The following is a 15,922-nucleotide window of genomic DNA, read 5'->3' as shown; positions in this document are numbered from 1 at the left end:
GGGCTGGGCATACTGTAGGCCAGGTTCCACTGCACTGTGCCTGCCTTCACGTGGGTCACACCGTCTACTTAAAATTGTGCTACTTCCCATCCAGAAGAAATGTTAAAAAAAAAAAAAAAAAAAAAAAAAAAAAAAAAAAATCTGCACACATTTGTTTCCCTAAGTGATGAAAAGCTCAACACACAGTTCAACCTACACGGTCAAAACTCTTAAGCGTGCCAAAGCTGTATCCTATTTCCCCCATCCGTTTCTGGTGCTGGCCGAACCACATGCAGGGCATTCCGCTGGGCAGAGTGCAGACCGGCCCGTCAAACGCGGGCCGTCACAGCAGCGGCGGGCGAGCGCTACTGCAAACGCGGGCGGACGGGACGGGGCGGCGCCCGTCGGGGCCGGGGCCGGTGCTGGCGGTACCGGCGGTACCGGCTGCCTGTGGCGCCCGGCCCCGTCTCCCCTCTCGGCTTTCCCTGGGCAGCGGGAGAGCCGCGAGTACTGCGGGGAAAAGGGTGCCCGAGCCGGGGGCGGGGTGGCCTCAGCGCGCCGCTCCCTCGGGCTCCGCCGCCTGCTCGCAGCCGTCACCCCGCGCAACGCCCGCGACGCGGGGGCTGCGAGCGGGACGGGCGGCGGCGGCGGCGGCAATGGGGGAAGACGGCGGCCGGCGGGCGGCAGAGCCGGAGCGCTTGGCGCTGGAGCTGGGGCGGGAGAGGCGGAAGCAGTGAGTCCGGAGGGGGACGCGGCGAAGCCGGGCATAGCAGCAGCGGCCCCGCGGCACCGCCCGTGCGGGGCTCACGCCGCCTCCCTGCGGCAAAATGGCGGCTGCCGGCGCGGGCGAGGAGAGCGGGCTGGGCCCACGGTCGGCCCGGAGCCCCTCAGCGCGGCCTCGCTGTGCTGGGAGCGCCGCTGGCTCTGCTGGGCACCGGGGAGGGCTGGCCCAAGGGATGCGAGTGGAACGAGGAGCTCGAAAAAGCGGGATAAACAATGACAGCCGACAAGGAAGATAGGGACGGCTGCCATGGTTAACCGTAGCAGGCGGCTCAACACTACACAGCCGCTCGCTCCCTCTCCTCCCAGTGGGATGGGAGAGAGAAGGGAGGAAGGGTGAAAGAGAGAAATTCTCAGGTTGAGACAAAGAGAGTTTAATAACTAAATGGGAACAGCAACAATAAAATGGAGACAAATCCAAGAAAAGCAACTGATGCAAAAAACTCCGATGTGCTCACCACCAGTGGGACAATGTCTTTCGAGAGGCAAAGCGAAACCAACAAGCCCCGACACCCTAGTTTTTATTTCTGAATATGACATATGATATGGGACAGCCCTTTGGTCAGTGGGATTAACTGTCTGTGCCGTGTCCCCTCCCACTTGTGGGGTGAGGAACAGAAATGGCCTTGACCCAGTAAGTGACCAAAACATGACTGTGCTATCAACACAGTTTTTTTCACAAACCTGAAACATAGTCCCATACCACCTACTGTGGAGAAAAATAAATGTGTCCAAGGCAAGCACAGTACACTGGGCTGGGAAGCCACTTAGGGGGAAAACCAGAAGACTTTTTCATGGGTACGTGCATCGCTGGGGGAAGATGAATAAAATGGACAACAAGGCACTCTTTATGCACACTTCTTTCCACAATGTTGAGTAAAATTGGAAAGCTGGCTTTCATCTATCTCTAGTGTCAGTAAATATCTCTCAGACCTCTAGGTAAGGCATGGCATCGCTGTGTGCAGTCTGCAGGTATGAGGACTTGTTCCTATCAGCAGTCAGTCCCCTTGCTAAAGCAGCAGTTGTTTAGTGCTGTGATAGTTGTTGATGCTCGTGCCTAGTGGCATTGTTTTTTTCCCCAGTTTGCTTAGGAAGCTACACGTTTTTCCCTGTGTTAAACATCATGACTGCCTTTTGAGTGTTAATAAATGAAAACAGGAAATGTCAGAGGCTCATGTGCTGAGCCTTAATTCAGACCCTTAATATTAACATTTGCATACTATTTTCAAGCATTCTATTCATACTGTTTTTTTCTCCTGAGCAATGTTTCTTTCACTAACTGAGCTACAGACCTCTTCAGACTAGTCTGCAGTTGTGGACTTCATAAAACAGGCTTCATTCGTAAGTGGAAAGGCAAAACCTGACACTAACAGAGTCAAAATGGCAACTTATGAATTCAAAATGGCACAAAAAGTAGCTTGGACATACTTGCACCAATGTACACACAAATTACCTTTAATAAATCTCCTGACTTAGTAGTGTCACGGGGTAAATAGATCAGTTATTCTCTGCATACACCAGTTCTTTTACCTGACACATGATCCTGATATTAATAGTGATCAGGGAAAAACTTGAGTTGTGGTGACTTGCTTATAGATAAAAGCAAAATACATATTTTATGGTGAGGGCATGACAGTAAAAGACTTGCAGTGGGTACTACAACTATTTTCTTTGTGTGCGAATAGACAGTATTACCATTGTCTATTTCCTAGGAGTTATTTATTCAGCTTAATTGCCAATGACCAGGCTTGTTAGACATCTCCATCTAAACCAGTGGCATGTATAGTCAATGAATACAGAAAAGCTTTTTGAAGGTGTGATTCATCTGACCTACTTTGCCTGGCTGTTCTAGCGTGAGATGACTCACACCCTAGGAGGTGCCAGTTTCTCTCCCTTGGGTAGGAAGCAAGCTGAAGATGAGTGGCTTGCAGATGAATGTCTGCGTTTCTTCACTGCCATCTCACCCTTGTCTTCTTTTTACTGGCATATCTGATTATTGTGCCAATTAGGCAGTTTGCTAACAGCCCACCTACCACTCTTATTTAGCAGTCATGAAGAAGAGATTTTTATTTCACAGAGTAAATTGAATCATTCATGTCCGTAAGGGGTCTGTTCCTAATGTACCTACTGATTCTCGATGGTTGTAGATGTAGTGCTGTGAAATCTTTGAAATTTTTTTCTGACTGTAATGAAAGCTCAAATCTGGCTCTGTATTGTTTTGATCAAGATTCAGTACATGTTTTGATCGGGAAATGTCATGGCAAATGTTTCTGGGAGAGAGAGGGAGAGAGAGAGAAGGCATATAACACTGCAGTGTACTTCTTAGGTCTTACAGACATATATTTATGCATGTCAGCTACTTAGTAATGTTGATGGAATTATATGTTACTTCAGCTTGTGAGATTTCATTTCTTGTGGCTTTCTTTGCCAGGAAAGCTGCAGCATTTTCCCAGCACACTGCTGACTGCAAGTGTCACGATTCCATAGCTTTTAACATCGTGTGTGCTCTTCCATGGGGTGCCCCTGCACTGTGCAATATTTTTTCTGATTTCTTCATAGATTCTGAAGGCATCTGTGCCTTTTATCTTCTACAGGACTCAGTAAAGATCTGCCGTATTATAGAGCTGATGCCCTAGAGCTGATGACTTGTGCTGAGCTTCTCCTGACTTTTCTCCTGAGTTTCTCTCTTCACTATAGAAAATCGCTTCAGGCAGCCTTTTGCCTGATACATGTTCCAGATATACAGTCCTGGGTAGCAAAATGTGCAGGAAAGTGGTTTTCATCCTAAGTGGCTGCCATTGTCAAGTAAAATACCACCTGTAGACAGCCTTAAAAGGAAATTTAGCTTTTTTTTTTTCTCTTTTGTGGTTTCAATCAGAGCCTTCTTATCTGAACTGTACATTTTTTTCTCATTTTCTTCACAAGAGCTTTTTTGTTATGCTTAGTATGCAAGGATGTGGTTAGATTCTCATGGTGACTTAGATGTGAGGTTTCAGGATTTACAGGCTTTCTTTTGTGATGACTGTAAATTGTCCATTGACATGGATAAGATTTATAGGCCTTGAATTGTCTAATTATGTTTAACACATGTGAGGTTGCAGGTAAAAAGTGCAGTGCAGTCCCTCTAAGCACAGACCAAGTCTCTGGGCAAGTAGCCAGCTATACACAGCTGCATTAAATTCACACTAACAGATACATGGAATGGCTTTCACTTCCTATCACAATTAGAAATAACTCCAGAAATGCAAAATACTGCCATACATTAAATCCCAGAAATACTTGCCAAGCTGCTCAAAGTGATTTATTTCTACATCTCATCTCTGTCAGGGCAGGGATTGCATTTTACTGAATATACATGGCCAGAAATAGAGTGGTTTCACCCTGGATGCATTCTGGGTGCTATTGGTGTATTAAATGTTTGATAAAAATTATATATCTTAAAAGAACTGGTTTCTGTTGCCACAAAAAAAGGCTTTCTGTCTATGTAGCAATTACAGTGTGACACCTGACAATTTACCATTTCTGTACATATATTCATCAAAACAAAATATAATTGGAATTTGGCTTCCAGTTTTGTTAATGGTGCAGAAAGAATAATAAAATCTTAATAAAGAAAATTTTATATAGTCTTGAAATGGTAACAGAAATTGAAACCTGGAAACACTGGATTTAAAGAACTCATTCTTCCCTGTGTTTTCCCTCTGCATCTGAGCACTTAGTTAAGATTTCTTCGAAAACAAAAATTATTTCATTTTGATACGGCTCAGCTCTGGTTACAGCTTTGACTGTTTCTAATTTTCAGTATTATTTCCTTTTAAAAAATCTCATTTTAGCACTCACTGCCATCTTAATTTCCTCTTTTCCAAGCTCTGAGGAGTTGATAGAAATCTGCTTTGCAGAAACCTTATCTATTTGTGTTGAAATGATAGCAGCAATGTGGTAAGATTTTGTCTTTCTTCTTCCTAGCCATCTGCCTCTTTATCTGGAGTGGGAGAAAACAGGCAGCAGCTATCAGATCTTTAATTTTCCTACATCTAGAGCTTTTTGAGTCATGTTTCAAGGCTATCTTTGGCTGAGTTTCACCTTGTTCTTTTTGTCTCTTGCAAGTTACCAGTACTATCATTATTTTTTTGCCAATGTGCCCCCTGTCTAATATAACGTTGGTGTAGACAAAAAGAGCAATGGAGCAAGGATGGCTTGGAAGCCCCACCTCTCCCTTGCCGTTCAAGATGTCTGTCCTGCTGTTCTCCAGTGTGTCTCTTTCACTGAAAACGAACTTGGTTTACCTTAAATTACTCTTCATTGTATCTCTTTGCTATTTCAGCTCTTCAGCTCTCTTTCTTCCAAGCTTAGCTATTCAACTCCCTATGACCAGTTGGTTTGCTTCTGCAGCTTGCAGTTGAAATCTGTTGTTTCAAGCTATAAAAAAGTGTCATCAACTGAATGTGAGCACAAGTAGTGCAAGAGGTGACACAGTGTCTCAGTAATCAATCTCTGTCACCAGAGCTTTGATTCCTCAGAGGTTAGATAATTACTTCTTGAAGAACATTTCTCATGGACATGTTCAGAAAACTAATATCCATGTTGACAATGGAAGCTCTCCTTTAAACATCTCTTCCCCCTGCAAATATTACAGCCTAATAATTTTCTCTCTTGCACATTTTAATGAACTAGGCTAAGGTTTCAAATACACCGGTCATCATATTGGTATTGCAAAGCATTTCCCAGAGGGCCTTCATTGTAGAGTTTGTGTTCTCAGTTCTTTTGGAATGTCTCAATTTGGGCACTGAAAAATTGAGGTGCCCAAGAACCACTGACTGGTTTTTTTTTGAAACGCTGGCATTCCAGACTTATCTTTAAAGGAAAAAACCACAAACTGCCTCTGCATTTTTGTGCATTGTGTTTTTTGCTTGCACCTATCCTGTTATGGTCTGACTTCCTTGAGACCTCACAGGCAGGAGCATTTCTCCATAGATGTTCCCTCAAAGAACCAGGCTGTTAGGATGAATATGGTCAATAACTTTTTCAGTAATGTCATCTTGATGTGATCAAGGTCATAGGGTTAATTGTAAGACACTAAACTATCAGTCCACTTCGAAGGATGAGAGTCACCCAGCACCTTGTCTGAAGCATGCCAGGTGGGTTGTGCTCTCGTCAAAGTCCCCTGCTACCTTCTGCTTCTGGTCTTTCAAAGCAGAAAGAGCCTGGTTTTCATGTTACCTCTCAGCTTTCTGGCGGACCAGTATAAAGGATTAATGAATGGGCAAAAATATATTTTCCTTAAAAACGGTGGCTTGAGGTCCTGTATTTTTTTAACACTCATCTTACTTAAATTGCTTGCTTTCTTTTCTGATAGTCACAAAACATCATTTGTCTTGATTGGTTTTGATATGGGTGCAATTTAGGAAATTACTATTAATCACTGAGTAGTAAGTCAAAATGAAGAATTAATTCAGAATTTTAAATAGCACATCTCTCAGTCACATTCTTGTTTTAAAATTCATACTCATTGGGCATCTTCTTTTAGATGAAAAATTAGGGTCAATGTCCCCTCTGTATTTTTTAAATTCTGATGGTCAGCTAGAAAATTATTACATTTTATGAAATACCTATCTTGGGTTTTTTTGGAAATAATTTTATTCACAAAGTGCTTCATTGTTTTAAAGGCACTGTAGTAACCATAGGGAAAACTACATTTAGCAATGGACAAGATAATGTAACTACATAGGAACTCCCAATAAATACTTCTGAAAATACATTTGATCTATTTTTTTCTAATTTCAATAATAGGACTTGCACAATGGCTATGGTAGCAATTTGTTGACTTCTTTTAATACCACAGGCAGATGCTTGAAAGCTCAATATTTGAACTGAGACACACTATAACAGAGCTGGAAAAAAGTCTTAATAGTGCTGAAAATGAGGGTAAGTGAATTATAAAAATCTTGCTAATTGATTAGGAAACACAGAAAAATAATTCTTTCAGGAAGGACCTACAAGGGCTAACGTTTTTATTTGGAAATTTGAATTTTCACTTTTCAAACATGGCTATTATAACTGTGGTGCTTCACATGTAAAATTAAGAAATACAACATGTGGCCATGCTAGGTTGTTTGGTTGGTTGTTTGGTTGGTTGGTTTGGGGTTTTTTTGGTGTTAATTATTAATGAAGCTATGAATAATATGAATTCACAGAGTTGGTTAGTATTCTGACCACAGTAAGCCTAGTGAAAATTTTCCTTGGTTTATATTTTCAAGCTCTTTTATATGCAAATATGCTTATTATGAGGATTACTAAGTGAAGAGTTTCTCAGTCTCCAGTTAGTTAAAAGGAACAGACTTAAAAAGTGCTTTTGCTTAGAATGACATGAACTAATCGGGGAAATATAATAATTCTGTATTTGATTTTTAAGATAATGAATGTTTATTTGTTTTTTAAGATAATGAATGGAAAACCAGATATGAGACACAAGTAGAATTGAACAAACAGCTGGAAAGGCAAATTAATATTCTTCAAGATAAGGTGGAGCTTATTCGTGGAAATCCAGCAGGTAGAAATGGATATTCATAACTTTTTCAATAGAATTAGTGATGATTAGATATGTTGAAATTATATCAACAGGTCACAATTTTCTGCTTATTTGTAGATAAACTGTTCATTGTTCGCACCTTTGATAAAATGCCTGTGGTAAGTACTATGACATTTAGTTGGCTTAACAACAAATCACAGTCTAGTTGGAAAACTCATATAGTGTTTGTTTTTTCATGACAAAAAATTGCAACAACCTGGCCTAGAAGCCAGAACAATCAGTTCTGCTTATATGCAATTTCTTATATGCAATTGCTTATAAAATATAGAGCAAAATCCTGAAGCAGGAAGTGCATAAACCTGAATGGTGGGAAGAGTTATGTATTGAATTTTTTTCCTGAAAGAAGGTTTTATAATTGAATCTGCAGTAAGGCATGTGAGATGGAATAGCCAGACTGGATCTATGAATAAATGGGAAAACATTAAACCTCATGGAATCATTTAGTCTTTGACCACTCTAACAGTAAAAAATGTCTTCAGTTGTGCCCAAATGGAATTCCCGTAGTTTCAGTCTTCTTGTCCTGTCACTGGGCACTGTTGAGAAGAGGCTGGCTCCCTCTAAATTGCTTCCCATCACATATTTATACACATTGATAAAAACCCCTGGGCCTTCTCTTCCCCAGGCTGAACAGCTGCAGACCTCTCAGCCTTCCCTCATCCGTCAGGTGCTCCTGTCTCTTAATCATCTTTCATAGCCCCGTGTTGGACTTGCTCCAGGAAGTCCATACCATTCTTGTACTGAAGAGTCAAGAACTGGACCCAGCACTGCAGATACATCTCACAAGTGCTAAGGATAAGGGTCAGGTTACCTCCTTTGACCTGCTGACAACATCTTCCTAATGCAGCCCAGGCAGCCACAGGCCACCCTTGCAGTAAGAGTGTATTGATTTCTTGGGGTCACCTTGCTCACCCAAAGTCATCGTCTCCCAGGCTGCTTCCCAGCCAGTCAGCCCCAGCACATGCTGGTGCCTAGGATTATTTCTCCCCCAGGGGCAGGACTGCGTTTCCACTCCACATGATTCCTCTCTGCCTGCTTCTGCAGCTTCTTGAGGCCCTACTGCACGGTAACACAATCCTCTGTTCTATCAGTCAATAATCCCAGTTTTGTGTCAGCTGTGAAAACCTAGATGAATAGTTGCAGTAACATTTTGCATAATATTTTCACAGGAAAACTCATTTTACAGTAAATTTTTGCATCACTGAAGGAAATAGCTGTTTTCATTTTTTAAAAAATTTTATTCTTTAATGCGCTCATACTTCATGTTCTTTATTTCAACACAGCATAAAATATTTTTTCTGTAATCTTGAGGACAAAATACCAAGGAAAAACCCCAGCAAATATTACAGCCATTTTGTCTTCTAAGGTAGTAAATGAAGCAAAATATCATTGTAGATTCAGAACTGCTTTTTCCTTAGCCTGTCATCTGCTGAAATATTTGACAACTTTTCTGCTTCTTACCCACATTTAGAAATAGGGAAGGTAGATAAAGATGCGATAATGCTTTTGTAACACAAGCAGGGATAGTGAACATTACGAAGCATGGCTGTTATGATTTTTATTCCTGTTGCTTATACTTACAGAAGTGTTACCATCTGACTTACTTTGGTGCTTCAGATTCTGAAGGTTAATGAGAGTTTAGCAACCCTAGGGGAGGCTGCATGCTCTGTTAGTGGGAAGGATGATTATCTGCTGTAAGCAGGATGTGAATAATTAACTGCATTTTCTGATCTGATCCATGGCTTTCAAACAGTTGCCATTTTTGCCAGTTTTAGTGTTGGCCTAGAGACCATGGTGTTTTGTAGGTAGGCAAGATTTTTTTCTTTAACAGCCAATTAAAAAGAGAACAAAATCTTCCCCATCCCACTCTCCTGTTTCACTGAGTTTATCTGAAAATACAACTGGGATTATGTTCAAAAAAAAGTCTTGAAGACAGAACACTGATCTAGAAAATTTACAGCAGAATCTGCTTTGGACAAGGTTATTCCTATCAGCCTGTAAAGCACAGACTGGAGTGCATAGTTACAGTATCACAAGTATTTGTTTCAGTCCAATTGCCAATACTCTCCTAACCAATCCAATTACATCTTGCCAGGCAGTCCGGGAGGCATGTACCGGCGAGATAATCTCCTTTCCCACCAACTCTGTACATTTCTAATCCCTACTAAATACTGCATTGCCTCCTCACCAATGAGCCGTGGTTCTGAGAGGTTTGGTTACTGTTCCCATAAAGGGAAGAATGCCAGCCCAGCTGAAAGGTTCATACTGCCAGAAGGAGTCTAGAAGAGAGCTTGAAGAGTCCTAGGCTCACTTAGTGAAGCCTGGGAAAGTCGGGAGCCCATGTGCTATGCCATGCAAATTTCAACTTCTTCCTTCATTTCTCCAGCTTAGAGTCAATAAATCCTCCTGTTTGCTAACCAGAAAGGAAAGGAAAGTGCTTTAAGGATTTAATGAAATGCTTCATTTTTTCCTTCTTTTGATTTTTGGGAGATGGAAAGAGCAGAAAGATATTGAAGTATTATGTGGGCTTTTTTTTTTTTTTTTTTTTTTTTAAACTGAAGCCATCAGAAAAATCAGTGTTTTATCTACAGATACTCTGGGAGAATGAAGAGGTGCTTTGCTTTATATATATATATAATTTTAGAAGATAAAACACTGGTAGAAATACACAGATAATTTTTTGTGGTGCTCAAGCATTTAGGTTTGTTAAAATTATTTTGGGGTTTTTGAGAGTTGTTCATGGGTATAGGGGAGAATATTTAGCTTCTTTACAAATGAGTATAAAGAGCAGATGTGAGTGGTAGAAAAACAAAGAGTTTTCAGCCAGTCATCAATATACATTTGTTCAAAGTAAAAATGCTGAGAGTGGATATATAAAGCATCATGTGTGTGCCTGTAAAATCAAAAGTACACTGTGATATTCAGATTTCAACTTGCAGTTGCATATGAATAGGAAATATATTCCTATATGAAAATATACTTCCTAAGTGTACTGCATAGGAAAGATTCTTCTCTGAAAGGGCTGTCAAGCACTGGAACAGGCTGCCCAGGGAAGTGGTTGAGTCACCATCCCTGCAGGTATTTAAAAGACACATATTGTGGCGCTTGGCAACATGGATTAGTGGTGGACTTGGCGCTGCTGGGTTAATGGTTGGACTTAATGATCCCAAAAAGGTTGATTCTGTGATTGTATGAAGTTCTGTGGAAAGACTGAAAAGGGGTTCTTTCAGCAAGATGATACAATTTCTAGAACATGGCAGCAGCAGACAGTAGATTTTGTTTTGAGCAGCATATTTAGAAAATGAAATATTGTTTTCAAGTATTTATAACCTGTGTTCCCAAGAAACTTAGAATTATAATTAGGGTTATTAGAAGGACCTCTAACAATTCTTAATTCACTGAATGATTTTAGCTGTATTTAACAGAGGAGTTATCTCAAAGAGTCTAAAGAGATTTAGCTCACTCAAGCTAGTCATTTATGGTTGTGCTGTAGTGAAAATAGGGGCAAAAAAACACGTCTGTAGGGTAATTCAACCTATTTAGACATAGGTAGCATAAAATATTTTCTTGATATCAAGCACTACAGGGAAAATAAAAAAAGATTAGTCATCAGGGACCCTGGCAGTCAGCAAGCTATAAAAACTTGAATGAAAGAGAAGAATACAAATGCAAATTCTGGAGTGATGAACAAGGAAGCACAGAGTAATTTTGCAGTAATTGTTGCAGATGGCTTGCACTATTTTTGCTTTAGAATTAGAATTGTACTGGTGTATAATTTCTTTCTATTAAAAACACCCCTACACCATTTTTATATACAGTTATCATTCTAAAGTCCTTATACTGATAAGAGATAATAATTTTTTTTTTCTTCTGATTCAGAAAATTCATGTAGATATCACATAGCAATAAATGCAGAACCAACACCTTGAACACAGAAATTCTTACTGCCACGATTTAGAAAATAATTTTTGTGTACTGAGGGCAGATTAAAAATAACAGTGACAAGCACAAGGGAGTTCCAACAGTGAAAACTGTTTAGTCATTAATTTCCTTTATGTCTCAATGAATAATACAAATGTCATACAGTACTTCAGTAATAATTACAGAAGGAATGCATTCTCTCTAAAGTATTACAAGATGTGAATTTTACTTGCTTCTGTTAAACATGCTGCTTTCATTTGTTTACACTTTTTCATAAAATTAGTTTTGGTAAAATACATGTTCTCTGCTAAGCTTAATTTCCCATATAAGCAGAAAGAAAACTATTCCTTTCTCTCTCACTATTTCTGCAAGAATGAATCCCTAGATAGCAGCTTTAGTATGCAAATACTGAAAAGCATACTGCAAAATCAGTTCAGAAGAGCACACTCCTGATAGCATTGCCTTAGCAACGCTCTAGTTAAGATTAGCCCAGGAACCAGGGCTTCTGTGATAAATCACCATTTTTTCATAATGTCCAGCACCACAGAGGAGAAAATTCTAACATTAAGGGCCAGATACTTACTTTGCAAAGCTGCCTATCTCTTAGGACAGTGACCACAGAACTGATAGCCTCACACAACCACCTCAGGGTTTTTGCTGTCAGTTTTAAACTCTAAGCAGAGTGTGTGGCAGTGTCACACTGGAGACATTGATTGCAATATGACAGGAAGGGAATCTTGGGTTTGTGAAAACGTGCAGTGTTTCCAGTGTTTCACTTTGTATTTCAGTAGGTGTTGATAACTGCCTGTGGGGAACATCAGCATTTATAATGGCATAGGAAATATTGACAATTCTCCTAGCAAGTGACTCTCAAGCAACCTTGTTGCTCTTCCTGGGTTAAGCCATCAGTGGCTGTATGGAAAGAAGAAACCCTGTATCCTAGCTTTTCATGAATCTTGGAAGTATTTTGGAGAAAGTTCTGTCTCTGGTCTAACTTCCCTGAGCTGTTGTCTTGCCTCCTGACAGGCTTCCCCTTCCTACTCCTTTCATTTTACCTCAAATAAATACTTCAAATACCTCCAAGAGACCTTTTTTTCTTTTCCTTGTCAAGCTGGCATTAATTGTTCCTCCTGGTGGCCTTGCTGAAACCAGGACACTGTTTTATTCAAATCACTTTGTGGTGTGCCCAGAGGCAGAATACACTGGGTGTTTCAAAGAAAACAATCAGAGAAAAATCTTAGAGTCAAGTGACATTCCCATCTTCTGTTCTCAAGAATTCCTTAGCAATTGATGGGGATTCTGGAATATCTTCCAGAGAAAATGTCTAAGGGATCCAGCCTTTTTCAGACTTACTAGGAAAAGATGTCAAGTGAGACATTCCAGAATCAGCAACTCCTTGTTCTGTCAATCTGAACCACAGCGCTGGAGGTCTCCGTTTGACCTTCGCCTGCCCAAGTCAGCACATAACCCCTTTGAGCGCTGTGTGGAGATCACGGAAATAAGGATTTCGGGGGTGAGCATCCCACCCCTACTACAGCGCAGTTGAGCAGTTCCACTCCGGGTCTGGTTTGGAATCTAAGGATGATGCTGACCACAAGGGGGCACTTGGCATTTAGGCAAGCGCAGAGAGCCTTGCCTTGCCTGCCCTGACGATTTTACAGGATCCAAGTGCATATTGCATGGAGAAATAGGCTATGCTAAATAATTTTTAGGTATAATTTTTTATGCAATATATGACACAGGAACTTATTGATACCAATCTGAAGTCAGTTTTCATTTCGGTAAAACTGAAGATATATTATTTGGTTTTTCTACTAATGAGTTTAAAATGATATGTTAAAGAATTCAGTTTAGTCACCTGATGAATGTCAACTCCTTGTGTTGCAGGGAAGGGAGCTTATTTTCTAAGAAAAAGCTAATTTAATTTAAAATAGCAAGTAGAATGGGTTGCAAAATGCTTCAAAATATTGCTTCTGTTCTAAATCATGGAGAGAAATTAAAAAGGAAACAAATTGCCATGAGGATCATTAGTCTGCATGAGCAGGGCTCTGATGGAAGCAAGTTTCAGCTGCTTGATGATGCCATGGATTTGTCACCTTGTCTGTTGTGAAATGATTCGAAAAAATTGTCACCTCTGTTGCCACTGAGAGCAGGGCAAGGAAAAATCCAGGATGAGAGCAACTTGTGTGGGTGGCCTTAAAATTCACTTGCAGTATCTTTCCATATAATTTAATTTTCTTGCAATGTTAAGCCAAATGTGTAACTTCAGTCAAGTGAAAAGAAGATGGTGGGAAAAAAAAAGAACTGGAGAATTGGTGTTCCCTTTGTGAAACTCTGGGTTTCGTCATTGCTGAGCATAAGATTAATGTGTCTTTGCTCTGAGAGTGAATCATGCTAAGCCCTGCAAAATTCTCTTATATAAAGGAAGCATTCATTTAAAATCTCAGTGTGTCTTTTAGCTTTTTACCAGCTTGCTCAGAGTGGTTTAACATGGATGATGTATTGAAAACTAAGGAACTTAAATTCAGGTTAAATGCCTTAGTCAGCTTGTGTCTTCTTTTCAGGAATACAATGTCCCTCTATTCATAGCTTAGTAGAAGAACCTGTAATGAATCTTTCTCAAAAAAGAAAAAAAAATAAATTCAGGATTCAATTAAACTACTTATAAAAAGCTTTTCCGGAACTTATCATACTGGTTCATCCTGGAGCTTTGTTGACAATTTTTTCATTTTGGAGGAAATCTGCATAGCTAGGAAGCTCCTTCTGGTTCTCTTGAACTCTCACTGGTCATTGCTTTGTTTTCAGGCTTTTTAATGATGTAAGAACTCTGCTACAAGTCAGTGTTACTGTATGCTTTAAGTTCTGTTTCTGTGAACTTTTGCGTTGTTTTACAGTATGAATCACTAAGTTGATTATACAACCATGATCATAGAGAATCGAATCTGTTTTGGTGAGGTTTCTTTCTGCATGCTTCCCACAGAATTCAGAAAAGGCAAGTCCAGCTCTTAGTGATTTGGCTGAGTTGATATGCTGTTGTTTCTCACTTCTTGATTTGTATTGATGCACAGCAGCTAAAACCTTCAGATATACAAGGACTCTGCTAGTTCTCCAGTAACTGCCTTGAAAGTACGAGTGAGAGATAATTTACAGCCAGTCCTGGCTAAAGTAGACCTGTAGAATCTCTCTGAAGTTTTGTCCCTTAAAGTTTCTTAGTGTTTGGTTTTGAAATTGCATTCTATAGTGTTTGGGGACTTGGAGAGGTCTTATAGTTGAGTAGGAACATCTGCATCACGAGATTTCCACAAGAACTTCAGTGCTGCCATACTGAGCTCTGTGTCATCAATTAGGTTCATGGATGCAGGAATAGAAGTTCTCAGGCTGGGTCAGCTGAGTAAGTTTCCTAGGTATTAGCTGTGAGAAAGGCAGCTAGAATGGGATTCAAAAAGATTGCATATTAGAAATGGAAAACCAATAGCAAGTTGGTAAGAAAAACCCAAGAAGTGTGCCTGAAATCCTGCCTTCACTCCAGAAATAGACATGACCTTTCAGCCTTTCCCACTTTTTCCATCTCCCTTCATGCAAATATTTGTATTTCTGACTCATTGACAGCCTAGATTCAAAAATTGTCTCAGCACCGGTTAATTATGATGGTGGCAAGGGCATTCTCAGGCTATGAGATACGAGAATGCAAGCTCTTGACAAAGCAGAGGACTAAAATGTAACTCAATAGTTTATTTCTGGGTTAAATTTTAGGCTGTTAGATAGAAGAGTCTTTCTTCCCCAGGTAGTATGTGTAGAGCATCCTTGCCAGGTTGTGCCCTGTGAGAGGGAGGACCACTGGAAGGTTTGTATTGAGGCTCCATGAAGGCTTTCTGCAGCAAACCAGGCAGCTCAATTCAGCTTGGTCTTATGGGCAGTCACAACAGCAACAGCTTAGATGCCTCCCTGCTATCTGACAAAAGCAGATGTGAAGAATGTAAGACATTGCATAGACTGCTTTATTACCAATAAGATGTTAAATTCTGCCTGAAGTGCAATTGCAACTCCAGTTCTACATCAATTTTGGGCTTCACTTCCCAATGTGTAAATTTTAAGTATTTTATACCTTTCTTATTTCATAAGAGATTTGTAATCATGGGTTTATTACCATTTATGAGGTAACTGTATACTTTTAGTCACATTACCAACCTATTTCTGTCTGCCTGCTCATCAAAAGCAGTGTACTGCATGGTTTGTTTGCTTGCATTTGGATAACATCCTTGCTCCAGAGCTGAATGAATGCCCAGGCATCTGCAGTGGACCAGCTGCATTGGCAGCAAAAAATAGATAGTGCTTCTGAAAGGACTAACGAAAAAAAAAAAAGATCTAAAAGTAGTTTATTTTGTAAGTGAAAGAACTCAAAGAAATTAGATGAGTACCATCACTGAGGAGATACCAAATTGCTCTGTTTCAAGTAACAGCTGCAACACCGAGTCTTGCTATCGTATATAACAATAATGGGCAATCTAGTAAAGAAACAAATAGCGTGTTGTGGGTTTACATAGACCAAATCTGTAGAGCAGCATGAACTTTTGAATTTACTGTATTTGAGCTTATTGTGGTAATACAAAATATGTAGTAGATGGTACAAAAGATTTTGTACACAATATGCTGTCA

The 15,922-nt window shown here is 40.2% G+C and overlaps 1 protein-coding gene across 1 annotated transcript in view; it reads left to right on the top strand.

Annotated features, from left to right (window-relative positions):
* Positions 1–269: 269 nt before the first annotated feature.
* The window catches only part of CCDC169 (coiled-coil domain containing 169), a 31,287-nt gene continuing 15,634 nt past the window's right edge, over positions 270–15,922 (top strand). The window contains exons 1-4 of the mRNA XM_040055253.2: positions 270–712; positions 6,602–6,684; positions 7,199–7,309; positions 7,406–7,446. Of these exons, the coding sequence (XP_039911187.1) occupies positions 270–712; positions 6,602–6,684; positions 7,199–7,309; positions 7,406–7,446 (678 nt within the window). The remainder of the gene's footprint in view (positions 713–6,601; positions 6,685–7,198; positions 7,310–7,405; positions 7,447–15,922) is intronic.

The sequence above is a fragment of the Hirundo rustica genome, chromosome 2 (assembly GCF_015227805.2).
Source record: "Hirundo rustica isolate bHirRus1 chromosome 2, bHirRus1.pri.v3, whole genome shotgun sequence".
Lineage (NCBI taxonomy): Eukaryota > Metazoa > Chordata > Aves > Passeriformes > Hirundinidae > Hirundo > Hirundo rustica.
This window is presented reverse-complemented; position numbering and strand designations above follow the sequence as displayed.